Source organism: Cucurbita maxima, unplaced genomic scaffold, assembly GCF_002738345.1.
Source record: "Cucurbita maxima cultivar Rimu unplaced genomic scaffold, Cmax_1.0 Cma_Scf00032, whole genome shotgun sequence".
Lineage (NCBI taxonomy): Eukaryota > Viridiplantae > Streptophyta > Magnoliopsida > Cucurbitales > Cucurbitaceae > Cucurbita > Cucurbita maxima.
Genome location: NW_019272048.1, coordinates 1,090,435 through 1,116,617, shown reverse-complemented (window position 1 = coordinate 1,116,617; position 26,183 = coordinate 1,090,435). Strand labels below are relative to the sequence as shown.

Below are 26,183 nucleotides of genomic sequence, written 5' to 3'. Positions count from 1 at the left end.
CCCTACAAGAGTTCACCTTAGGCATATCACAACACTACAGCTTATCAATCATATCATAAGTTCACACAAACGTTCAATAGGAGTTCATGTATGATTAACAACGCATACAATAATACAAGATCAACGGGGCGGTAACATCCGTCAACACCCGGAGCGCCTCAATCCCTACAAGAGTTCACCCTAGGCATATCACAGCACTACAACTTATCAATCATATCATAAGTTCACACAATCATTCAAGAGGAGTTTATGTATGATTAACAACGCATACAATCATACAAGCTCAACGGGGGCGGTAACATCCATCAACACCCAGAGTGCAGATACACAAATTCCCCCGTTCGCCAACATAGTATGAAGAGATAGAAGCAGTAGTAAGATAGTCCAACAAGCATACAAACAACGAGTACAAAATCTCACTAGGGCAGCAAGTCCAACAAATATATATTTAATTCTCTAAGTACAGAGGATCATTAGATCTAGCCACCTACGGGTAATTTGCTCTAGCTCGCGGTAAAATAGGATTAGCACCGGAATCGGGACGCAAAACGGGTGAAAACAGAACACTCACGCGCTTGCAGGGGGACTCCCACGAGCACAGACGCGCGCGTTACGGACGCGCTAAGGGATGGAGTCGCGCGCTGGTGAGTCACCACGTGGCGAGGGCTTACTGGTCGACTGAGAGTGCGTTCGAATCTGGACGCACGCGGGTTTCTACGAATTTTCCCACGCTGACGCGTGGCAAATGCGGGACGGTTCGGCTGACGGGCTCGGGTCGCGCGCGGGTTCACGGGCCTGGTAGCGGGCGCCGGTGTTCAAACCCCAGCTTACGCAGTATTTTCCGTGATTTTCCTCCGCCATTCCACGCCTGACGTGTCCCATTTGCTCGGCGACTCGCGGCCCTCTCCCTTCCAGACACGCGTCCCTCCGCCGTTAGTCTCGTCTATCTCATCTCTCGGATTTTCCAGATTCCGGCCAAATTCTATCTTCCAAACCGTAACTCGAATATAATCGATTCCTTCACAAGAATTCAAGATCTCAAGTCCACCTATCCAGATATATTTTTATTGTAGTTTTTTTGATACCCACGGCGCTTAATAAATGGAGTCGAAAACCAAGAAAAATTCAGTTTCAAGTAGGACTGTCTCTCGATTTTGTTTTCCGACGCGGTTTTGAAACAAGAGAGGTCGCGGACTTACCTCACGTTCTTGCCCGTTTATTGCCGGAAACAAACGATCCAACGCTCAGACCACTCCTCTTGATACTCTGATTAGCTCTAGTAGGAGAGCTTCAGTTCGGGTTTGGGCGTTTCTCCCTCCTTCTTCTTCCCCCTCTTCTTAAAAACCCCAACTCTTCCTTTCTCTTTCTCTCTCTATTTTCTTTTTCTTTTCTTTTCTTTTCCTCTCCTTCCTTTCCTTTTTTATTTCTATTCTATTATTCAACCCTCTATTTTCCGGTTGGGTTCGGGACATGCTTTTGCATCTACCAAGAAAACCATTGTTCCAAAATAAGCCCAAAAGAAAATTTTCTTAATTCCATTATTTGACTACATATTGGATCGTCAGTACACAATATTATTCTGATATTCAAAAAATGGATAAATTAGCAGTTCAAGAGAGGCATACTCTAAACATGTGTAGCTCATAAGCGAGAAATGGACTTATCAACGACTCTAGAATCTTCACGAGTCAAGCTGTGAGCCCTTCTCATGTATACTCATCAGTTTTGTCCTTCTTTAGTTAATTAGTTCACATTACCATAGTTATTTTTGTTGAGGATTGTTAGAGGGAGTCCACACATTGGCCAGTTAAAGGGTTGATCATGGGTTTATAAGCAAGTAATGCATCTCCATTGGTATGAGGCCTTTTGAGAAACAAAAAGCAACGCTATGAGAGCTTATGCTCAAAGTGGACAATATCATACCATTGTGGAGAGTCTTGGTTCCTAACATGGTATTAGAGTCATGTCCTTAACTTAGCCATGTCAATAGAATCCTCAAATGTCGAACAAAGAAGTTGTGAGTCTCGAAAGTGTAGTCAAAGGTGACTCAAGTGCCGAACAAATGGTGTACTTTGTTCGAGGGCTCTAGAGACGGAGTCGAGTCTTGATTAAGTGAGGGTTATTCGAGAGCTCCATAGACCTTAGGGAGGCACTATGGAGTATTTTGCTTGAGGAGAGGATTGTTGAGGGGAGGGAGTCCACACATCTGCTAATTAAGAGGTTGATCGTGGATTTATAAGTAAGGAATACATCTCCATTGGTACGAGGCCTTTTAGAGAAACCAAAAGCAACACCACGAGAGCTAATGCTCGAAGTGGACAATATCATATTATTGTGGAGCGTCATGGTTCCTAACAATTTTAACTTAAACAGGGGTCCATCTTTTCACACGCTCGCACACACCTTATTTTCAGTTGATAATTCCTCGCTCCTCAAAACCCCAAAAAGATGTTCTTTCCCGAGTCTTCGTCTACTATTTTGAAACAGGTTATAGTATATGCGGCCGTATATTTAAGGCTTAGAAGAGACCAAGATTGGGAAGGCAATGGTGACAAACAAGCAGCAGCAGGCCAGGATAGCAGATTTATTGTACCCAGGAAGTAGAGGGAAGAGGATAAAAGAGAGCTGCATTCAGTTCCTTTTAAATTATATAAGTATGAGTACACAGGTAGAAGTCATTTATGGATGCTCTAAATAGCCAATTTCTTCCATTTATCTTGAGATAAATTGTTGATTTGGATGTTGAATTTATTATATATGTTTGGAAAGGTTCATAGATGAGATATTATTATATTCGATAACTTAAATATCTAGGCTTTTAATTTTTTATTTGTTCGTCACAAATGGATAGTTTTCGTTAATATTTGTTTGAGTATGTTTTTATTGATTTTTTATTTGTTTAGAGATTAGTAATAGAAAAGATACGATCTCGATTTCGATTTATACCAAAAGATACGATCTCGATTTATACCATCAATTTCGACCCCATTTCTTCAATTGAGATATCATATTTCAATCTTGTTTGTTCGTCCCTCTATCACGAGCGATATTGATACTTTTTTGTATATTGATTTGGATATGAATATGTTTCATTCTACATAAGGGCGAGAGAAATGACAAAATTCTTGAAAATTCACCAAAAAGGGAGTCACTGAGGAATCGGTTGAGTGTCCGAGATTGCAAAATACAATTCATTTATGTTTTCTATTGCCAAACATGTTAATGCATTCGACATAATATCCCAAAAATTTAATTTCTATTGATGGATTATGATTTTGGGTACGTAAACATAACCTAAAAACCTATCCATCAATGGTAGGATCGTCATTAAAACCATCATACTTACCGACCGTCTATGAATTGACGGGACAAGAAATTTTGCTACTTAAGACCATTATAGTTATTGTCGTTGTTCGTCAGGGCTTCATTCATCAGTGTTTTTTTGTCATGCGCCAACTTCCTTGACCTTTCGTTGTAGGCTAACAAAATTAGACATTTTTAAAGTTCTAGCATTTATTCGTACACAATTGAAAATTTTAATTTACAAAATGTCAGTTGTAATTAATAAATAAAAAATATATTGTATATTTAAAAGGTTGAGAGATGATAAAGAATATATGGTATATTTAAAAGTTGAGGGATAAGGGGAGAGATTTAAACTAATCTATACGCTTAATTTTACCCCATAAACTATACAATCTTATTTCAAAAATCAAAATTTTATTTTTTTAGTATTAAAGTTTTATCTAGTATAAATTTTTAAAAATATTCCAAAAGAATTTATAATAAAAACTTCAAGCATAATAACAAATCCAACCCCGTTTCAAAACCTAACATTCATCCTAATTTCTAATAATTCAAATTAAATATTAGAACTTAGTCTTCCATACTCAAAAGATTTTTTTTTTATTTTGATTTTTTTTAATTAAAATAAAAAATAATTTAATTTTTATTAGGCTTTCATCATTTATTTTAAAGCTATTATACGATCTATTATTATTTCATTCTTTAACTTTGGATATGTTATGAATTTGAATTAAAAGTTTAGAGACCTATTAGACATTTTTAAATCTCGAGCATTTATTAATAAAAAAATTGAAAATTTTAATAGATTGCATCAACACAAGCTCCGGAACTCTTGTGATTAATAAATAAAAATATATTATATATTTAAAAGTTGAGATGCGATACCTATAAAATGTATGTAGATATGAGATGAAAATATTTAAAATAATCTATACGTTAATTTTACAATGATAAATTATACAATCCTATTTCAAAAATTAAAATTTTATTTTTTCGTTTTAAAGTTTTATCTATACTATAAATTTTTAAAAATATTCGAAAGAATTTATAATAAATAATTTCTATTTTCAACCAAATTTATTAAAAAAAAGCTTTAAACATACTAACAAATTCAACACCATTTCATAACATAATATTGAACGTAATTTCTAATAATTCAAATTCAATATTAGAAGGTAGCCTTCCATATTCTAAAGATTTTTTTAAAATTAAAATAAAAAATAATTTAATTTTTATTACACTTTTATCTTTTATTTTCCATTCAATTTAAATTTAATTTTTTTCAATCCAATTAAATTTAGTGTTTGGTGCTATTTTATTAATAAATTAAAAAAATTTGTAATAAATTTTCTTTTTAAATTTGAAAATATAATTATCTAAATGTATTTCTATTTTTTATTTAGATAATCTCACTCCCATCTCTTTTTTGGATTAGGAGTAATTTTTATTATAAATATATAGTCTCACCCTTCTCACTTTCATACTCACTTCAATATTTTAATTGTGAAGTTAAAATATTTTCGGATAAACCATCAATAATCAAAATTCTCGAAAAAATGGCAAAAATTATTGGAGAAGCTGCTATAGTTGGAGGCAAATGGAAGAGAGATGTCTGGTCTCACAATTTATTGGAGGAGATAGAACTCATGAAGCACTGTTTATCAGAATTTCCAATTGTGGCTATGGATACGGAGTTTCCAGGTAAAAATCAAACTTGAAGGATGGTGAGAAGTAGTGATTTTTTAGTCTTTGTTTTACTGACTCTTGAAATCTTTTTAGTCTTTGTTGTACTGACGTTTGAATGTATCTCCTCTTTTTAGGATTTTTAAGATGTACTCCCAAAGGTGTTTCAGATGAAGAATTCTACCAATGCCTCCAATTTAACGTAAATCGACTGAGCATACTTCAGTTAGGACTCACACTTACCGATGAGAATGGAAGAATAGGAATGACGTGGGAGTTTAACTTTCAAGATTTTGATAAAATTAGTAATATGGAGGGTGTTTATTCACTCGATTCATTTCTAAAGAATAAGGGATTTAATTTCAATATCCTGAGGAGCTGTGGAATTTCTCCGGAAGAATTTAGTAGACAATTTAACCCTATCCTTCGAAGCGGTAGAATACAAAGATGGATAACATTTCATGGATTGTATGACATCGCCTATTTGATGAAGTTTACCAACATAATATGCATGCCTACGTCCATGTCTAACTTCGCCATCATGGCTGCACATCTATTAGGAACAGTCACCGACCTGAAACATATGGCTCGGTACTCCGACTACCTACTCAATGGCAACCTAGGCTTAAAAAAACTGGCGAAGATGCTGCAAGTTAATCGCATCGGTACTGCCCACTTTGCTGGGTCTGACAGTTTCCTTACAGCATCCGTTTATGCCAAGATGAGGGTAATTATGAAGGTTGATCCAAAGATACACGAAGGCTTTTTATATGGATTACCATATCCAATTCAGGGTTATCGACCACCAGTTGTAATTGTAGATCCAAAGTTAACCCACAATCGTATCTAATTTTAAAAACTGTGTGCTATTTTATTTGTAGAGGGTAGATGAGGAGGGTACTAAATATGTGCCAATTTGTATAAGACCATACACACTATATAAATTCATATTTATTTAATGATTAATTTTTTTTTTTCCATTTAAATCTTACTCTTTCGAATATATATTAAAAAATAATTGTAACTTTTGTTTTAAATAATTTATTCCATTTGGAATAAAAAAAAAATTATTTGTATAAGATCAGTAGATGCATATAACTTTTATTTATTTAACATTATTTTTTTTTCTTCCATTTAAATCTTACTTTTCGAATATATATATTAAAAAATAATTTATTTAAAATAAATATAAATTTTATTTTAAATAATTTATTTATAATAATTTATTCAATTTAAAAATAAATTATTTGTATTGTATGTATACGTTAACTTTTATTTATTAAAATTTATGTTTATTTAACGACTATTTTTTTTTCTTCAATTTAGATTTTACTTTTTGAATATATATATATTGAAAAGTAATTTATTCAATTTAAAAATAATTTATTTGTATAATGTTATTGAAGGAATATGAATTTTAATATTTATTTAATGACTATTTTTTTTAATATGTAAATTAAAAAATAATTTATTCAATTTAAAAATAATTTATTTGTATAATGTGAATATAACCTTTATTTATTTAAAATTTATTTAATACTAAAAATAATTTATTTATTTAAATAATAAATGGCTTTTTTTACTAAATCCAAGAAACCGTGAGTTAAGGGCCTAAACCGACCAAGTTGCTCGGGATTTAAGGAACGTTAAGATAAACAACTAAATGAGCTCTAATGCCTATGAATTTTTAATGTTGTCCATAATATATCATGTTAAGGTTATGTATGGAATTTGGTGGTTATTGGATAAGGATACGTGGTAAACCAAGAAACAGGGAAAAATGACCACAATTGCTGCTATAGTTGGAGGCAAATGAAAGAGAGATGTCTGATCTCACAATTTAATGGAGGAGATAGAACTCATGAAGCACTATTTATCAGAATTTCCAATTGTGGCTATGGATAGGGAGTTTCCAAGTAAAAATCAAACTTGAAGGAGGGTGAGAAGTCATGATTTTTTTTAGTCTTACTGACTTTTGAATGTATAAAATGTATGTATAAAATGTATATGAGATGAAAATATTTAAAATAATCTATAAAATGTATGTAGATATGAGATGAAAATATTTAAAATAATCTATACGTTAATTTTACAATGATAAATTATACAATCCTATTTCAAAAATTAAAATTTTATTTTTTCGTTTTAAAGTTTTATCTATACTATAAATTTTTAAAAATATTCGAAAGAATTTATAATAAATAATTTCTATTTTCAACCAAATTTATTAAAAAAAAGCTTTAAACATACTAACAAATTCAACACCATTTCATAACATAATATTGAACGTAATTTCTAATAATTCAAATTCAATATTAGAAGGTAGCCTTCCATATTCTAAAGATTTTTTTAAAATTAAAATAAAAAATAATTTAATTTTTATTACACTTTTATCTTTTATTTTCCATTCAATTTAAATTTAATTTTTTTCAATCCAATTAAATTTAGTGTTTGGTGCTATTTTATTAATAAATTAAAAAAATTTGTAATAAATTTTCTTTTTAAATTTGAAAATATAATTATCTAAATGTATTTCTATTTTTTATTTAGATAATCTCACTCCCATCTCTTTTTTGGATTAGGAGTAATTTTTATTATAAATATATAGTCTCACCCTTCTCACTTTCATACTCACTTCAATATTTTAATTGTGAAGTTAAAATATTTTCGGATAAACCATCAATAATCAAAATTCTCGAAAAAATGGCAAAAATTATTGGAGAAGCTGCTATAGTTGGAGGCAAATGGAAGAGAGATGTCTGGTCTCACAATTTATTGGAGGAGATAGAACTCATGAAGCACTGTTTATCAGAATTTCCAATTGTGGCTATGGATACGGAGTTTCCAGGTAAAAATCAAACTTGAAGGATGGTGAGAAGTAGTGATTTTTTAGTCTTTGTTTTACTGACTCTTGAAATCTTTTTAGTCTTTGTTGTACTGACGTTTGAATGTATCTCCTCTTTTTAGGATTTTTAAGATGTACTCCCAAATGTGTTTCAGATGAAGAATTCTACCAATGCCTCCAATTTAACGTAAATCGACTGAGCATACTTCAGTTAGAACTCCCACTTACCGATGAGAATGAAAAAATAGGAATGACGTGGGAGTTTACTTTCAAGATTTTGATAAAATTAGTAATATGGAGGGTCTTTATTCACTCGATTCATTTCTAAAGAATAAGAGATTTAATTTCAATATAGTGAGTATCTATGGAATTTCTCCCGAAGAATTTGATAGACAATTTAACCCTATCCTTCGTAGAATACAAAGATGGATAACATTTCATGGATTGTATGACATCGCCTATTTGATGAAGTTTACCAACATAATATGCATGCCTACGTCCATGTCTATCTTCGCCATCATTGTTGCACCTATTAGGAACAGTCACCGACCTCAAACATGTGGCTCGGTACTCCGACTACCTACTCAATGGCAACCTAGGCTTAAAAAAACTGGCGAAGCTGCTGCAAGTTAATCGCATTGGTACTGCCCACTTTGATGGGTCTGACAATTTGCTTACCGCATCAGTTTATGCCAAGATGAGGGTAATTATGAAAGTTGATGCAAAGATACACGAAAACTTTTTATATGGATTACCATATCCAATTCAGGGTTATTGACGACCAGTTGTAATTGTAGAAGGTTGATGCAAAGATACACGAAAACTTTTTATATGGATTACCATATCCAATTCAGGGTTATTGACGACTAGTTGTAATTGTAGATCCAGAATTAACCCACAATATCTAATTTTAAAAACTATCTTACTTTTTGGAATATATATTGAAAAATAATTTATTTAAAATAAATGTAACTTTTATTTTAAATAATTTATTCCATTTTAAAAAAAAAATTATTTGTATAAGATCATACAAAAGTAGATGTATATAACTTTTATTTATTTAAAATTAATTTTTTTTTTCTCCCATTTAAATCTTTTCAAATATATATTGAAAAATAATTTATTTAAAATAAATATAAATTTTATTTTATAATAATTTATTTAATTTAAAAATAATTTATTTGTATTGTAGGTACATGTTAACTCTTATTTATTAAAATTCATATTTATTTAACGACTATTTTTTTTTTCTTCAATTTAGATTTTACTTTTTGAATATATATTGAAAAATAATTTATTTAAAATAATTTATTCAATTTAAAAATAAGTTATTTGTATAATGTTATAGAAGGAATATGAATTTTAATATTTATTTAACGACTATTTTTTTTGTTCAATTTAAATTGATATGAATCAAGAGACACCCATCATACAATATGCTTCAATGAAGATGTGAAGAAAATACCGTTCAAATTATCAAAAGATATTTCAATTCATGTCACATTGAAGAAGAATGAAGTTTCATGTTATAAATTTTAGGTGGATTGCAATTTAGAGTAATTTAGAGTTATTGAATTTCATTAATGTATTTTAAGACTTTTTTACTTTAGGTTACCATTAGTTATGGTCATTAAGTATGACTGTTACAACTCTTGGAATGCTTTTAATAGTTTCATTTTGAGGCTATATAAAGCCATGTGTGTTGTATTTGTAATAGACTTGCAATTATACGTAGTTTACGTTGCATGTAGAATCATTCAAGCTCGACATGATCAATCTTGCTTGTGGAGTGATTCGAATCTCAAATAAGTGTTTGAGATATTTGATCAACAAGAATCTTTCAAGCTAGACATGATCGATCTTGCTTGTGGAGTGATTCGAACCTCAAACAATGTTCTTGCCTTGAGATATTCGATCAACAAGGTAATCCGAATCTTACTCCCCTTGTAGTGGTTCCTTATCTTATCATTTGGTATCAGAGCTTCAGGCTCAAAATCGGATATATGTTTCCTTGGCGTTTCTTCTCAATTTGATTTTTATTTATCTTTATCTTTTTAGTTTTTAATCGACCCAGAGTTCAAAATTCAATCTTTGCTCTATTTAAAATTTTGAGAAGTGAGAATGAGAGCTTCATTTGTGTAAATGAGTGCAAACAGAGATTTTCTTAAAAAATCTTTGAGTACATACACGTGAGAGATTGTTGTGAGGTCCTTTGTATTTCCATGTCTTATGCAGCAAAGTTTCACAAATAGATTCGAGGACGAATCCTCTTGTAGAAGTGGAGAATGATATGAACCAAGAGACACTCATTATACAATATACTTCAATGAAGATGTGAAGAAAATACTGAAATTATCAAAAAATATTTCGAATTCATGCCACATTCAAAATCCCTATCCAAAGAACACATACTCTATTGGATTTTTGGCCCCAACTACACAAACCAAAACATCATAAAGCACACAAACAATTTATTAAAATTAAAAAAATAATAATAATAATAAAAAAAAAAAAAAAAACCAAAGTCAATTAAAAAAATTAAAAAATTCTTTGAATCTCGAGATGGCGTACCTGAAATAATCTGTTGAAATTTTACGGTGATTGATAGATTAGATTAGATTAGATCAGAAAGAAGTGTATCAGGGTGGATGATTAGCTAGCAGATTTAAACTGACCGTTATATTTGTTTAATCAATTTTTGGTTTCGTGGTCGATGAATAGGATTTAATCATATGACTTAGGTTTCAGTTGACGAGTTAGGGTCGTGTGTATCTACATTTCGAGAATCTTATTATATTGATCGTAAAGCTATTATACGATTTATTATTATTTCATTCTTTCATTTTTTATTATGTTATGGATTTGAATTAAAACTTTATAAATCTATTAGACATTTTTTAAAGCTCAATTATTAGTACAAAATTGAAAATTTTAATTTACTAAATTTTAAATTTTAATGGATTAAGTTAGACACAACTCCCAAACTATTAATAAAAAATATATTGTATATTTGAAAGTTGAAGAGCGAGACCTATGTTTGTAGATATACGATGAAAAGATTTAAACTAATCTATTTAATTTTATACTCATAAATTATACACTCCTATTTCAAAAATTAAAATTTTATTTTTTTTATATTAAAGTTGTATCCATGATATAAATTTTAAAAAATATTTCGAGAGAATTTATAATAAATAATTTCTATTTTTCAACCAAATTTATTAGTAAAAGCTTTAAACATAATAACAAATCAACACCATTTCATAACATAATATTCAACTTAACATTAGAAAGTAGTCTTCAATACTACAAAGATTTTTTTTTTTTAATTTAAATAAAAAAATAATTTTATTTTATTATACTTTTATTATTTATTTTCAATCAAAATTTAGTGTTTGGGGCTATTTTATTATTAATTTAAAGAAAATTCCTTTTTAAATTTGAAAATATATTTATCTAATATATTTATATTTTCATTTAGATAATCTTACTTCCCTTCCTGATTTGAATTAGGAGTAATTTTTATTATAATATATAGTCTCACCCTTCTTACTCCCATACTCAATTCAATATTTTGAGTTAAAAAATTTACAAACAATCAATAATCAAAACCTAATTACAAAAATTATTGATGAAACTATAGTTGGAGGACAATAGAAGAGAGATATTTGGTCTCACAATTGTGGTTATGCATATAGAGTTTACAGATAAAAATTAAATTGTAAGATAGTGAGATTCTTGTTTTTTTAGTTTGTGTTACTGACTTTTGGATGTATCTTATTTTTAGGATTTTTAAGATGGTTTCACGCCTCCAATTTAATGTGAATAGACTTAGCATCATTAGTACTCACACATACCAATGAAAATGGAAAAATATGAATGACAGTAGTTTAACAAGATTTTGATAAGATTAATAATATAGAGCGTACTTGATTCATTTTAAAAAGGAAGGATTTAATTTCAATATAATGAGGAGCAATTATATTTCGAAGCTGTAGAATACAAAATGATAACATTTCATGGATGTATAACATCGCCTATTTAATGAAGTTTACCAACCTAATGTGCAGGCCTATGTCCATGTCTATCTTCGCCATCATTGGTGCACATCTATTAGGAATAGTTACCAACCTCAAACATATGGCTCGATATTCCGATTACCTACTCAATGGCAACCTAGGGTTAATAAGGTAATTATAAAGGTTGAACCAAATATATACGAAGGCTTTTAATATGACTACCTGGCAACCTAGGTTTAATAAGATAATTATGAAGGTTGAACCAAATACATACGAAGGCTTTTAATATGGACTACCATATACGATTCAGGGTTATCGACAACCAGTTGTAATTGTAGATCCATCAAAGTTAACCGACGGGTCGTATCTCAACAGATTAATTTTAAAAATGTTTTTTTAGAGAATAAATGAGAAAATATGTGCCAACTTGTATAAGATCATACACTCTTATATAATGTATATAAATTCATATTTATTTAATGATTAATTTTTTGTTCCACCATTTAAATCTTACTTTTCAAATATATATATATATATATATATATATATATATTAAAAAATAATTTTTTTAAAATAAATGTAACTTATATAACTTTTATTTATTTAAAATTACTATTTTTTTTCTTTAATTTAAATTTTACTTTTGTAAAAATATATATATTGAAAAATAATTTATTTACTATCAATATAACTTTTATTTAAAATAATTTATTAAATTTAAAAATAATTTATTTGTATAGGGTTATATACACATATATATAACTTTAATTTATTTAACATTAATTTTTTCTTTTTTTTTTTCTTCAATTTAAATCGTATATATGGAAAAATAATTTATTTAAAATAAATATCTTTTATTTATTTAACATTAATTTTTTCTTTTTTTTCTTCAATTTAAATCGTATATATGGAAAAATAATTTATTTAAAATAAATATCTTTTATTTATTTAACATTAATTTTTTCTTTTTTTTTCTTCAATTTAAATCGTATATATGGAAAAATAATTTATTTAAAATAAATATAGATTTTATTTTAAATAATTTATTTATAATAATTTATTCAATTTAAAAATAATTTATTTGTATAAAATCATACAATATATCCACATATATAACTTTTATTTATTAAAATTCATATTTATGTAACAACTATTTTTTTTTTTTCTCCAATTTAAATTTTATTTTTCAAATATATATATATTGAAAATTAATTTTGAGGTATTGTTGGGACTTGTATAACATTCTGTTAAAACTCCAATTAGAAGTATATTCCAGGAAGGGTATTAAAAAAAAAAAAAAAAAAAAAATCTGCTTGGACAATTATTGTATTTAGGACATTGTTCGACTGATATTGTGTTAAAAGTATAATCTCTCTCACAATTTTATTGAAATTTGTAATGTGAATGGATGTTTTTTTTCCAGAAACCTTTAGTAATGTCAAAGGATTCTCATTTTGTGTAAACAAGTTGGTCTCAAGTTCATGCCTACCGACCAGATTCTTCTCCAACGTTATCTTTACAACAAGGTTCATGCCCTCCCATATTCTTCCCATATTCTCGAGTCGTTTTCCACTGCAATCTCTATGCCACCAATAATTATAGACATTTATCTTCACATATTAAGTAAAAAGTTGCACATATATAAGTAAAAGATTGCATTATAGGTACGAGAATCTTCAATTACAACACCACCATGAAGAATGGATCATGCACGAGAGTACAGCCTGCATAAAAGTTTGGTCATACATAATTGTTCAGATTCAAACTATGTTTTGTGACGGATGAGAAAAAACGAGAGACCCAAAAGAAAAGCATTTGAACAGAAAGTTCTCTAGAGCTCAATCTATGAAGAAGAGAGGATTAGCATAAAAAAGTAATGATATGGACAACAATGACAGATCTAAAATAAAAGCAAAGGAACAATTTCATTCTCTGTTGCAGCCTAAAGAGCAAAGGTTCGTAGAGCACCATCGACGCCTTGTGAGCCTAAGATGACCAGCAACCTAGACACTACTAATGTGCTTTGCATGCATGAGATGAACCAGATCTAAGCACTAACCAAATCCAGTAGTGATGCTGTTTCCATGCATGAGATGAACCAAGGTGTCATTAATATGCGCTACTTTCTTGGGCTTAATTTCGAGTTTTTTATGTCAGATATGACCACCAAAGAAGGCTTTAATCAGATGTTTTGTGTACCCAAGACACCATCGACCAAAGTACTAGTGGTATGCCTTGTGTGCTCGAGATGACCACCAACCAGAGGCTTTAGGTTCGGGTTCAAATGACATAGAGTATGGCTTTTTGTTTAGTTTGTAGTAACTTTCATGATAAGGTATATAAACTATGGTTTCATAGTTTGTAATAACTAAGTATTGGGATGGGGCAAGGGTGCTAAGGATGTGTCAACCTAGTTAAGATATTCAGGTGCATCTACTGATTCCTATCACAAATATTCTTCATTATTCTTTGTTGTATGTAAGTATCATATTCGTATCTAATAACATTCTTGAACAACAACTTTATCTAAACCACTCGAAGATATCATCAAAACTTCTAAAGAATGTTTTAAAATTACTAAGGTATGTTCGTGGATGGAGATTGAGAATCTTTACAGCACAAACTTACAGGCATGTATTCTCTACGAGTTTGGTAGCAATAAAAAGGACCGGCACGCTCAAAAACCATCTAAACAGACCGAAGAACACGCGTTCAGAAGGGTTCGAGAAAGATCAGGATTTTGTGGTAGCTGAGAACTAAAAGCAAATACAACTCACATTAGAGTGAAAGTGACTTCTCCTTTATATATATCCTTTCGAGATCTTAAGCTGGCAACTGGAGTTTCTGGTTGGTCTTCCAACTGCAGAGATTGAAAGTTCAAAAAGTAAATGCCATAACAAAATTCAAACAAGAAATCCCCACTAGGATCATATATGAAGCAAAAGATTTTGGTCACCTCTGAAAATAATAATAGAAGAAGTCTGCGTAAAGTAGCGTTTGCACAAGCCCTGAAATCCAAGCTGCAATTTCACAAAGAGCGTTAGGAAGTTACCCAATGTCTCCAATCACATATAGCAACACAATTTTTCTCAAGGTGATTTATGTGCCACCCTTTTGAACTAACGTGAGGATAACAAGCTTTTCATAATATATCTCCATGAACTAAAAGCTATAACATATGAAAATCTTTTGAAAAATAAAACCTGGATGCGACACATCAGGCTGAATGCTTCGACGTTAATTTTAACTCTATTTACCATAATGGATAAATGCAAGAAGTAAACGCAAAAGATTATTCAAGTGCTTGAAAGTTAATTGGATCAACTAAAAAAAATAAAAATAAAGAACTTGTTGGGTTAAAGGTTTCTACTTTATCCTAAATCAATCCTAATTATGGTTTCCAATCAAGGCACTAATCCTAATTATGGTTTCCAATCAAGGCACTATGATATCTAATATGACTAAAAGCAGTTTTAAGACATAAGACATAACAGAGGGCAAGGAAGGAGATGACTTGCTTATCCAGTGGACAAAGTGAGTCTCAGTGAAGTATCGGTAGATCCAGTTGACAATGTACAAAGCTCGATACACACTGCATCAAGAAAATTAGGATGCAATAAGGTTTTTTTGTTCATAACGTTCTGAGGTTGACATAACCGAGTCAAAGAAGTAGAAAACAGAAGGCCTAATAAAAGCTACTACATGTTCATAAAAGAGAGAAGCTTTTCGAGTATAACCCAAATTTAACAAACCAGGTAAAGAAAATAGGCTTGTCCATTCTGCAAAACTATCAACACCTATTAAAACTATCAACTAAGACCGTGCACAGCTTAATTTTTACATGAATTCAGATGTTCAGTTTGTATTCAAATAGGAGTATAGCAGCCTTCCTAAAAGAAATTCCTTGTCCCATACTATCTCCTGGGGTCAATCTAATATACTTGATTAGAGAATTGGATCATTTTCAAACACTAATTCATACAGGTGCCGTTTCTAGTTTATTTATGAATCACATTCTATTGATATAAATCTAATTGCATGAAGCCAGCTCTTACTGAAACCGTGTGTAGATTCTAGTAAATAAACACACCTATTATGTGCACTATGATATCACATTCTATTAAAATAAATCTAATCACATTCTAGTATATAAACAATGAAGTCAGCTCTAACTGAAACAATGTGTAGATTCTAAACAGTTAATAGTTGTTATCTTTTCACCGACCATACTCTGGCACCTCCACTCCATTACTATTTCTAGCATGAGTAGGAAATAGGAAGGCCAAGGAAGTCACTAGAGAGGGAAAAGATAATGCCGAGGAAGTCCTAGAGAGGGAAAAGATAATGCCGAGGAAGTCAAAAAATGCATCACAATTCATACATTTAGTTTGCCACATGTCTTCCCCCACAAACGCTAACAGTTTTGTCAACCTTCAAAAGAAATTTGAATTGATTATAAAATAGTTATTTGGGTTCTAACATCTTAAAGCGAAAGGTTTGCAGTCTCCAAACCATTAAGAAGACTGACATCTTACAACTCTCTACTTTTCCAACTGCTTGATATTTTGGCATATAATCTAAGATAATCGATATAAGATCCGAGAGGAGAATGAAGCATTCTTTATAAGGGTGTGGAAACCTCTCACCAAAAGGGGAAGCCCAAAGCGGACAATTTCAGTTATTGGTGGGCTTGGGCTGTTACAAATGGTATCAGAGCCAGACATCAGGGTGGACACAAGGCAGTGTGCCAGCAACGACGTTGGGCCCTGAAGAGGGTGGATTGGAGAAGGGAACGAGTGCCAGCAAGGACGATGGCCCCGAAAGGGGGGTGGATAGTGAGATCCAACATTGGTTGAAGAGGGGAACAAAGTATTCTTTATAAGGGTGTGGAAACCTCGCATTTTAAAAACCTTGAGGGAAGTCCAAAAGGGAAAGCCTAAGGAGAACAATATCTGCTAGCGGTGGGCCTGGGCCCTTACAGTTGAGGTACTATACAAGGGAAAAATGGGAAAATGATGAAATTTGCTCCTTCATCATGGATTTGAATTCACAATAGGTGTTAGACTTATATGAGACACCTAAACAAGAGATACGTATGAAAAACAAGAAAAGGAGGAAACTTATCAGTGGATTCAAGAGCTATTACATCAATGGTAAGTAGTGATATCATACCCAAGAAGAAATACGTATTGCCCGGTCAAATTGTCAATATTCTTTGTTCGTTGTAGAAGTACAAGCTGAGGGAGGATGGCAACCGCTTCCAAGTACAAAGAAAATGCCCACAAAACCTGTTCCATTGATTGAACTCAATATAGGAAAGAAATGTGCAACAATTCCTTCATCAAAACATTAAAAATAAACATACATATACCTAGAATAGTTTTAATGAAACTTTTATAGCTTGAAGAAAATCATAAAAAGAGCTAACCTCCTTGAATGTTAATTTTTCATTGATAAGCAGGGCCAATACAATACAAGGTAAGATAAGGAAAACATGGCGAAAAGTGTCTTGGTTCTTGTCGTATGACCGACGAACAATCTTGTGGCGTCTAATATACCAAACAATTGAATACGAACTCCCCAAGAATATTAACTTCATGAACGTATTATACAGAGATATGAAGTCGGTAAAGATATCCAAGTAGCGGGTAGTAAAAACAATTGCATATAGCTCTTGAGTCTTCAAAGAAACACCTACACAAGTCAAATATATTAACATTGAAGAAATTGCAGCCAAAACCTAACCAAACAAAGAGCAGAACACTGAACAAATCTCCTTCAAAATATTGAGACTTCTATATCCTTATCAAATCTTACTAAATGTTAAGATAGCAGAAATTCCACATTGTTTGATTCCTCTAAGCCTTCATTAACTTCATTTACAATTTTCGCATGTTTCTATTCCAAATCCCAAGATTGCAATACATAAAATGGAACATATTGTTTCCGAAATCACGAATCCAAAACACCTAAATCAAAGAGCTACAAGGGAAAATACAATAATGCAATACAACGAACACAAAAGAAAATCGATCTTAGGGCCAAATTCCAAAAAATAACCATAAAATCCATACCAGCACAGGATTTGATGGTGTGGATCTTGAGGAGCAAAACGAGAACGCTTGCCAGGTGAGTCATATCACCCGCTAATCTAAAGATATTCATCTTGACAGATTATATCTCTAAACCTGAGCTCTGAATTTCCTTCTTCTGGGCTCAGATTGATGAAACTCCAACCTCAGGAATCGGAAAAAATGGTACAGAGAAGCTCACCGATTGCCGTTTCCGGTTGTTCCTCCTTTCCCCCCGACGCATCAAGTTATTCTTACGAATCTTTCACCGCAAAATTAACATTTGCGGTATGCAGTGGATTCGAAAAAATGGCGTTCATATCTATTTTGAAAAATAGTTTTGAAATTTGTCCTCTCTTTTTCTTGCAAAATCAATCTCGTGATACTGCAAGGTTTAGAAATTGTAGAAGATTGTGTTCTTTCAAACATTTAATTAAAATTTATAACTCAATTTAAATCCATTTAAATACTTTTAAGAATTATAAATAATAAATAATTATAAAAATAAAATAAATATAGGTATATATAAATTATGTTGTAAACAAAAATATATATTTTAAAATCCTCGATATATTTGGACGGAAATTTTCAAGTTATTGTATTTTTTGAACACCACCAACCATTGAGGATTATTATTGGGAGTGAGTTTTATCTCGGCTAATTTAGTGGAAGATCATGAGTTTATAAGTGAGTAATCCATTGATATGAGGCCTTTTGGGGAAGCCCGAAGCAAACATATGAGAGTTTATGCTCAAAGTGAACAATATCATACCATTGTAAAGAGTTATGATTTCTAACATGGTATTAGTGTCATGACTATGTTTTACTATAATATTAAAATTCGATCTCGAAGAATTATTCATATAGAATCTCCCTTTACTCCCTATGAAAATATTAGATCTTACATCAGTTGGAGAGGGAAACGAAACATTTCTTATCAGGGTATGAAAACAACTTCTCTCTAGTAAACGGTTTCGAAACCGTGAGGCAAGCGGTCATACGTATATGTAACAGGCCAAAGCTAGACAATATCTATTAGCAGTGAATTTGGGTTGTTACAAATGATATCAAAGCCAAACACACAAACGGTGTGCCTCGAGGACGCTGGATCCCCAAAGAGGGTGTATGGTTGAATTTGGGTTGTTATAAATCATATCAAAGCCAAACACAAAATCAGTAAACGCGTTTCAAAACCGTGAGGCTAACGGCCATATGTATACGTAACAGGCAAAAGAAGACAATGTCTATTACTAGTGAATTTAGGTTATGTTACAAATGATATCAAAGTCAAACACATAAGTGGTGTGTGATCGAGGACGCTAGATCCCGAAAAAGAGTGTATGGTTAGATCCGTCAAACACACAAGTAGTGTGTCATCGAAGACGCTGGATCCCGAAAAGAGTGTATGGTTAGATCCCCGAAACATTTTTTACCATGAAACATTTTAAATTCATCATCAAACATAAGTAAATAATAATAATAAATAAAATCAAATGAAATGAATGGGCCCATAAAAAATTATATTAAAATTCGAGGGAATAATAATGGAGATATAAACTTATTAACTATAATGGAATTTGTAGCATTAAAAAAATATATTTAGAAATAAAATAATGTTTAATTGAACCTTATTCTCCGGATACCCATTGGCTGAAGAATTTAATGTCCCCAACGGCTCAATTCAATGCGCGCGTGACAGTCAATCGTGACTGCTCCCCATCCTGCCGTACACGTGTGCAGTACAGTGCCTATTTAATTTATTTACTTTCTTACTACTTTATTTCTTTCAAATAAGAAAAAAAACCTATTAATATTAAAATATTAATTATTGTCTCAACTAAAATAAATAATAAAAATATTAATTATTTCTTACTTTTAATTTTACATTAATTTTACATTAATTTAAGTTCCTAAACTTTAATATATAATAATTTAGTTTAAGTGTTTGTTGTAATTTAGTCTCTATTATAAAAATTAGATTTAATAAGATTTTTTTTTTTCATAAGAATAAATTAATTATGATTTTTCTTTTTTACCGATAAGGAATCCCTAATAAGGATTGACAACTCTATCCCATCCTTCCTTTCCAACCGTGACACAGATCTCGTAAGCAAGAGGTGTGTCTAGCTACCTCGTAGATAGAACCCACGAGACACTAAATTATCCTAAAAATGTATGTGTTTTTTCGTCATCTTTCTCGACCCCTCCATTAGAAAATTTATGATTTTTTTTTTTTTACCAACAAGGATAGACAACTCTATCCCATCCTCGTTCCCTTTTCGACCCTGACACAGATTTCGTAAGCAAGAGACGTGTCTAGCTATCTCATAGATAGAATCCACGAGACATTGAGTTATCCTAAAAACAGATGTATTTTTTCGCCATCTCTCACAACCCTTTCACTAGAAAATTTATGATTTTTTTTTTTTTTATCGATAAGGAAACCCTAACGAGGATAGACAACTCTATCCCATTCTCGTTTCCCTTTTCAACCCTGACATAGATCTCTTAAGCAAGAGGCATGTCTAGCTACATCATAGATAACAAGACACTAAGTTACCCTAAAAATGGATGCATTTTTTTTCCATCTCTCTCGACCCTATCACTAGAAAATTGGAATGTCACAAACCGCTCTTTACATTTTTCAAATGTGAAACGATGCTAAAGCAAGACCCGTAACTATGAAAAACCACAACCTAATAAAGACTTGAGTCACCTTGGAATATGTCAAACCACATATTCAATGTCTTTGTCTAAACAGTAGAATCGAAACACAAATGAATAACTTCAAAGACGGTATATATACAATATATAACTTCGTATCATCGGATTTGTAAAAGTGAAACAAACTAGATTAAATTAGGGTTCGTACGTGTAATTTTTGTCGTATTTAAAAAAAAAAAAAACAATTCATCAATTTAGTACTAACATTTATTTTCAAAGTACATTATTTTATTTCAATTTGCAGTTATATTTACATGAAAAATCATAGTCTCATTTCACCAACAATTTTTTTAATAATAAAAATTGTAATTTCTTATATTTTTCTTCTTTATTATTATTATTTTAATTCTATTTTTGTTTATAATTTAAATGTATAATATAGAGAAAAAAAAAAGGAAATAAAAAATTGATATATTCATATGTAGGGTCAAATTTATTGGCATTTATCCTCTAAATCAAACATATTTATTTATTTTTTTCCTTTTTTATATAATTTGACTTTCTAATTTTAGTTGGATTAATTCTTAAATATTATTGGAGACATGCCCTTTAAATTAATTACTAATTATATTAAAAAAAATAAAAAATGGTGATAAAAAAGTTAACAATTTATTTTCAAATTATATTTGTTTGTTATACATATATATATTTATTTTATTTCACTTTTTAAAATCATATTCAAAACGAAAAAAAAAAAAAATTAAAAAAAGAGGTTTAAAATTTTAAAAATTAAATATAATTATTAAATTAGAGGGTTCATGGATACGGCAAACACAAACAATTCTTATCAAATAATAAACTCCACCTAACCCAATCTTAAATTTTTTAAGTTGGGTTGGTTCGAGTTGTTTGAGTCATTTATTTAATTTTTTCGTCAATTTACTAATTTTTAAATATTTAATTCAATTTTAATATATATTTTAAAAGATTACATTCCAAATAGTTAAAAACTAATTTAAAAAGGAATGAGAGAATAATTAATAAATAATTGTATATTTTAAAATTAATAATAAATTCGGGCTCTTCAACCTAATCTAGTATTAGGGTAATTTACGAACCAATCGGATCCATATAGTTTTGATTTATATGAATCCAATCCAACCCAACTCAAGTATGGATTAAGTTGGATTGATTCCATTTCTCACGTTTGAACGCTTCTAATAAATAACCTTTTAAATCATTTATATAAATTAAATAGTAATAATAAAAATAATAATAATAATAATAAAACAATTCAAATCTACTATCAATAATAATAATAATAATAAAAAATTATATTATATTTATATTTTTTTTAATGCCACACTTACATTTAAATTTCTAATATTTTGATGTATTATAAAACAATTCCGATAATTTTAATATAATTTGGTGGTCATAATATAATCAATAATATATATATCATAAAATTTTGAAAAATTATTTTAATAATAAAAAAATATTAATTTTATTTTCATTGATTATTATTATTATTTTCGTAATTAAATAATTTTTTATAGCAAATTTACATCAATGGTAAAATACCAAAAAAAGAAAAAAGAAAAAGAAAAAGAAAAAAAGTGGAACCCATGTAATAAAAGCGTGCGGTTTCTGTTTGATATATCTGTGTCGCTTTGGGAAGTGGAAAATTGAAATTTACAAAAATAGAAAAATTAATAAATAAAAATAAATAAATAAATAAAATAAAATAAATAAAGGAGAGGAGGACCAAGTGCTGGCTTGCGAGTTACTCGGTTAGTGGGCGCTTTTCTCCTTCTTCTCCGCCCCTAAGCCCCCATTATCTAGCACACCACAACTCAAACATCGGGAGACCGAACTGGATTTCTCTTCAAATGCTTCTTCTTTGATCGCAGTCAATAGCAATTCACGAGCGTTGGTCTTGTTTTACTGTTTTTTCCATGGATCATAGCGCCAAAAACAAGTAAAATCGCTGTTCTTCTGCTCTATCTGTTTGTTTATGTGATTGGTTTGGTTTCTCGGTGTTTATTTTGTGTTTTGGAAGATCTAGCTGTTCTTGTTGATTCCTTGTTTTGGGGGAAGCTGTTTTTTGGGGTTTTATTGTAATGGTTCTTCGATTTGTTATGATTTTCTTGTTCTGTAATCGGTAATTTGAGGTCGAAATGGAGAGGAGGATGAGGCTGTTGGATTTAATTTAAGTAGCGGATCATTGAGAGCTAATGACTTGTTATATTGTTTACAGCGTTCTTGCAGTCTTCCGAGTTGTTTAATTGCTGTGTTAATTTGTTGAGAAAGTCCTCAAGAAGTATGGTTTAATTTGCTTCTTTCAGTAGTTTGACTTTCTTAGTTGAGATTGAATCAATTGTTTTCCATTTCTCTTATGGTAATAAGCGTTGCATGTGCTTAATCTCTCACCTTTGTTGCTTTTATGTGTGATTTTATCAGTGATTCTTGGAATTGGGAAGGAGATGGGTATACCATTCAGAAGGATGCTGATTTAGGTGAGTAATTTTCTTGTTTATTTTGTTTGTTATGCGTTATCTGTGAGATCCCACATTGGTTGGAGAGGGGAATGAAGCATTCCTTATAAGGGTGTAGAAACCTTTCCGAAGTCCGAAAGGGTAAGCCTAAAGAGGATAATATCTGCTAGTGGTGAGCTTGAGTTGTTATATTATCTGTAAGATCGCATGTTAGTTGGAGAGATGAACGAATCATTTCTTATAAGGGTGTGGAAACCTCTCCTTAATAGATGCGTTTTAAAACCTTGAGGGAATGTTCAAGGAGGACAATATTTGCTAATGGTGAGCTTGAGTTGTTATATTATCTGATCACGTCTTGTTAAAACTCATTCTTGGGACCTTTTTTGTTTTCATTGTCATGAGCAGAGATATCAGAATTCCTGTGGGACGGGGTCTCCGAAAATGGAAATCTTTCGTATGTGTTTGATGAAACAACTCCTGTTAAAGCTTGTGGGGACTTGGCATTCAATGTTTCATATAGTGGTAACAACTTTGCACTTGATTTTAATCTAAAGGGTCGTTGGTTTTTTGTCATTTCTAATGTGGAGAAGTGGGTTTCAGATGACAGGAACAAGAAATCAGAAGAGTCCAGGGAGACTCAATCACAGGCAAAGAGACGTCGGATGTTACAGTTTACTGCACAAGATATGGAAACTTCCCTATGCAATGAAGATTTATCTTCTAGATTTCTAAAAGCACATGTAAGTGATATGCTCTTCCTGGTGTATGGTTGTACGAATTCTGATCAACTTCAGTCAAACATGTCAATTCTATAAGTTCTTCTATGTTACTGCTTGTAGTTGCAATAAGTTTGCTTTGATTTTGATTGAGTTTGCTAGAAAGAATATATAATGTACTATATAGTTTAGGAGAGAGAATCAATCTTCAGTTTAGTAGTACGCTCGGTTCACGAGGTTCTACCATAGTAGGGCATAATCATACTCAAAATCTGAGTTTGATCCTGGCTTAGAAGGGATGCTAGGTATATGCTTAACACATGAAAGTTGAACGTTGTTTAATAAAAACTTGTGCCAGCACCCGGGAGGCAAAGAGCTTTTTTTTTATAGAGGGAGAGTCCAGGGGGCTCCTGCGGGCAATACTAAGTTGCTCCAAGGAGCTTATTGTCGATCTTTAGTGTTTGGGAGATATGCTTTTAACAAGGAAATCTGTCGATAGGAGCTCCTTTTCGAGCTTATGGTCCATTTTTAAAAAATCAGGCTTCTCATTTGTCTTTTCTTTCAGCACTTGCTTGTGGTTGATCCTCTTAGATGCAAAAACTTAAGTTCTCCGCTACGATGTTAGACTTGTTGATATATACAAGTATACTGTAGAACTTGTATGAAATTTGTTGTGGCCTTTTGTTCTATATCCAGAAGAAGGATGTTTCCAGTCCAGCTGCTCTCCCGGAAGCTTCATACGGGATTCCCGAGTGTTCTCTACTCTCAGGTTCGTCTCAAACACAATACTTTATACGGGATTCCCGAGTGCTCTTGGATTTGTCTAATCATATAATGTATTTACCTTAGATAATGTGTCCACTTTTTGTCATGAGAATTTGGACCACTCACCTGAAGGTTGGATTGCTGAATGCTTTACTGATGCTGATATGCTTTGCAGCCCTGAGGATTTGTATGTCTTGTTTGCATCTGAATTGTTTTGCTTACAATTATTAATGTTGATTACGTTAACGTCTTAAAATGTGGAACTCAGGAACTTTGTTGGGACTCCGGACATTCAAATTGATGTATCAGGTGACGTTTGTTAAACTATTTGTTTAAGTGTTGATCTTGTTATGGTAGATGACATTAGTTTATTCAAACGTGTAGAGTTTTGTGATGTTATACCTGAGTTCAAATCTAATGCCGTCCAACATCATCCTACTCGAACTCCTCGGAACATAATCTTTAAAGGTTCTATTCTGCTCAACTTTTTTGATGCATCATTTTGTCTATGGACCGTATTCCATTTCCTCGTGTCACTGAGTTAATGTATTGCAAACCGTTGGCCTGTACGTGCAGGTCGAAAGTCATACATTAGAACTCCCACTAAACTGGCTTCTTCAATTGCCTACCCATTTGCCTTCATCAAGCCCTGTGGATTCCATGGCGACGTTACCTTGAAAGACATAAACCAGCGGATCCGCACACCTCCACCGTCCAAATCGAAGCATCATCTGGAAGACCCCTCTCTATCTTACCCAACTTCAGCATTCTCTGGAAAGCCCGTGGTAGGTAAAACCAAGATTCATACCGATGGCGGTAAGGGAAGCATCACAATCATGAGGACCAGAGGTTGAACAAACTGATAACGGTTTTTGCTATCCAGACTTTCCTTTTAACTGCCCGTCGGTCCATCCTCGAGGGATTTGTAAAATGTCAGGGCCATCTAGTAAGTAGTACAGAAGGTGTTTAACTTCCATTTTTGGTCGGGATAGATAGATAGATAGAAAGAAAGAAAGAAAGAGAGAGACAAAGATATGCAGGAGTATTAGAGTTGCTCTTGGAATCCCTAATCAAATGTTCGAGTTTGTCGACATATGTTTATGCTTCCAAGTGAACTCTTGAAGGTTGTTTGAGTTCAAGCTCGACACCAATATGATTATGCGTCGGTTTAGATTTGAAAACGTTTCTTATCATTATGATTATTATCAAATCATTCCATTCCTTATGCATTGTGAAACTGTTCTGTAATGCTTTTGCTGGGAAGGCTTAAAAGAATTGGAACTCTCTCTCTCTCTCTCTCTGTTTCTCTCTCTTTCTCTGCTTTTGTTTTGGTTGACCATGGAAATATGAGAATCAGGAAGGATGTTGTGTTCACAGGCTTTGGTTAAAGGAGGGAATGCAGGTGAAAAGATGTGCTTGAGATAAGCCTTGCTTGCTCTCTGAGCTTCTCCACTGGACTCTTCTTTTCATGCTTTATAAACAAATTTGGATAATGTTTTTTTCACTCTGAAACTTACTTTCATTTCAGCATATTTGCCTGTGCCTCTGAAGATTCTTTATCTGTCGCTTTTTTTTTTTTTTTTTTTTTTTTTTTTTTTTTTTTTTTTTTTTTTTTT

The 26,183-nt window shown here is 31.5% G+C and overlaps 3 protein-coding genes across 5 annotated transcripts; 2 read left to right on the top strand and 1 right to left on the bottom strand.

Moving 5' to 3' along the window:
• Positions 1 to 4,862: 4,862 nt before the first annotated feature.
• On the top strand, positions 4,863 to 5,839 carry LOC111467089 (putative CCR4-associated factor 1 homolog 8). The gene is made up of 2 exons (XM_023111876.1): positions 4,863 to 5,007; positions 5,127 to 5,839. Exons 1-2 carry the CDS (start codon positions 4,863 to 4,865, stop codon positions 5,837 to 5,839), a joined length of 858 nt encoding a protein of 285 aa, XP_022967644.1.
• Positions 5,840 to 13,286: 7,447 nt separating this feature from the next.
• LOC111466880 (ER lumen protein-retaining receptor-like) lies at positions 13,287 to 18,340 on the bottom strand. Of its 3 annotated transcripts, none has more exons than XM_023111555.1 (7): positions 17,928 to 18,340; positions 17,282 to 17,547; positions 17,026 to 17,141; positions 15,368 to 15,445; positions 14,810 to 14,873; positions 14,631 to 14,713; positions 13,287 to 13,577 (listed from the first exon to the last, which is right to left on the bottom strand). In XM_023111555.1, the coding sequence occupies exons 1-7, from the start codon at positions 18,016 to 18,018 to the stop codon at positions 13,559 to 13,561; spliced, it is 717 nt and encodes a 238-aa protein (XP_022967323.1). In that variant the 5' UTR covers positions 18,019 to 18,340; the 3' UTR covers positions 13,287 to 13,558. The 3 variants fall into 3 exon arrangements, with proteins under 3 accessions (XP_022967323.1, XP_022967325.1, XP_022967324.1); XM_023111557.1 differs by having other exon boundaries at positions 15,372 to 15,445; XM_023111556.1 differs by lacking the exon at positions 13,287 to 13,577 and having other exon boundaries at positions 14,355 to 14,713; positions 15,372 to 15,445.
• A 4,011-nt stretch (positions 18,341 to 22,351) lies between these two features.
• Positions 22,352 to 25,853, top strand: LOC111466864 (protein XRI1-like). Its single transcript, XM_023111534.1, has 9 exons — positions 22,352 to 22,569; positions 23,052 to 23,107; positions 23,492 to 23,608; positions 23,687 to 23,826; positions 24,499 to 24,571; positions 24,652 to 24,754; positions 24,836 to 24,876; positions 24,952 to 25,035; positions 25,144 to 25,853. The coding sequence occupies exons 1-9, from the start codon at positions 22,547 to 22,549 to the stop codon at positions 25,419 to 25,421; spliced, it is 915 nt and encodes a 304-aa protein (XP_022967302.1). The 5' UTR covers positions 22,352 to 22,546; the 3' UTR covers positions 25,422 to 25,853.
• Positions 25,854 to 26,183: the final 330 nt, after the last annotated feature.

Coding starts and splice junctions, on each gene's coding strand:
- LOC111467089 (XM_023111876.1), top strand. CDS start 4,863: ATGGCAAAAATTATTGGAGAAGCTGCTATAGTTGGAGGCAAATGGAAG. Junction 5,008..5,126: donor TATGGATACGGAGTTTCCAG/GTAAAAATCAAA, acceptor TCCTCTTTTTAG/GATTTTTAAGATGTACTCCC.
- LOC111466880 (XM_023111555.1), bottom strand. CDS start 18,018: ATGAATATCTTTAGATTAGCGGGTGATATGACTCACCTGGCAAGCGTT. Junction 17,142..17,281: donor AAAAATTAACATTCAAGGAG/GTTAGCTCTTTT, acceptor TCAATGGAACAG/GTTTTGTGGGCATTTTCTTT. Junction 14,714..14,809: donor TTCTATTATTATTTTCAGAG/GTGACCAAAATC, acceptor CAATCTCTGCAG/TTGGAAGACCAACCAGAAAC.
- LOC111466864 (XM_023111534.1), top strand. CDS start 22,547: ATGGATCATAGCGCCAAAAACAA. Junction 22,570..23,051: donor GATCATAGCGCCAAAAACAA/GTAAAATCGCTG, acceptor TGATTTTATCAG/TGATTCTTGGAATTGGGAAG. Junction 23,827..24,498: donor CTAGATTTCTAAAAGCACAT/GTAAGTGATATG, acceptor TTCTATATCCAG/AAGAAGGATGTTTCCAGTCC.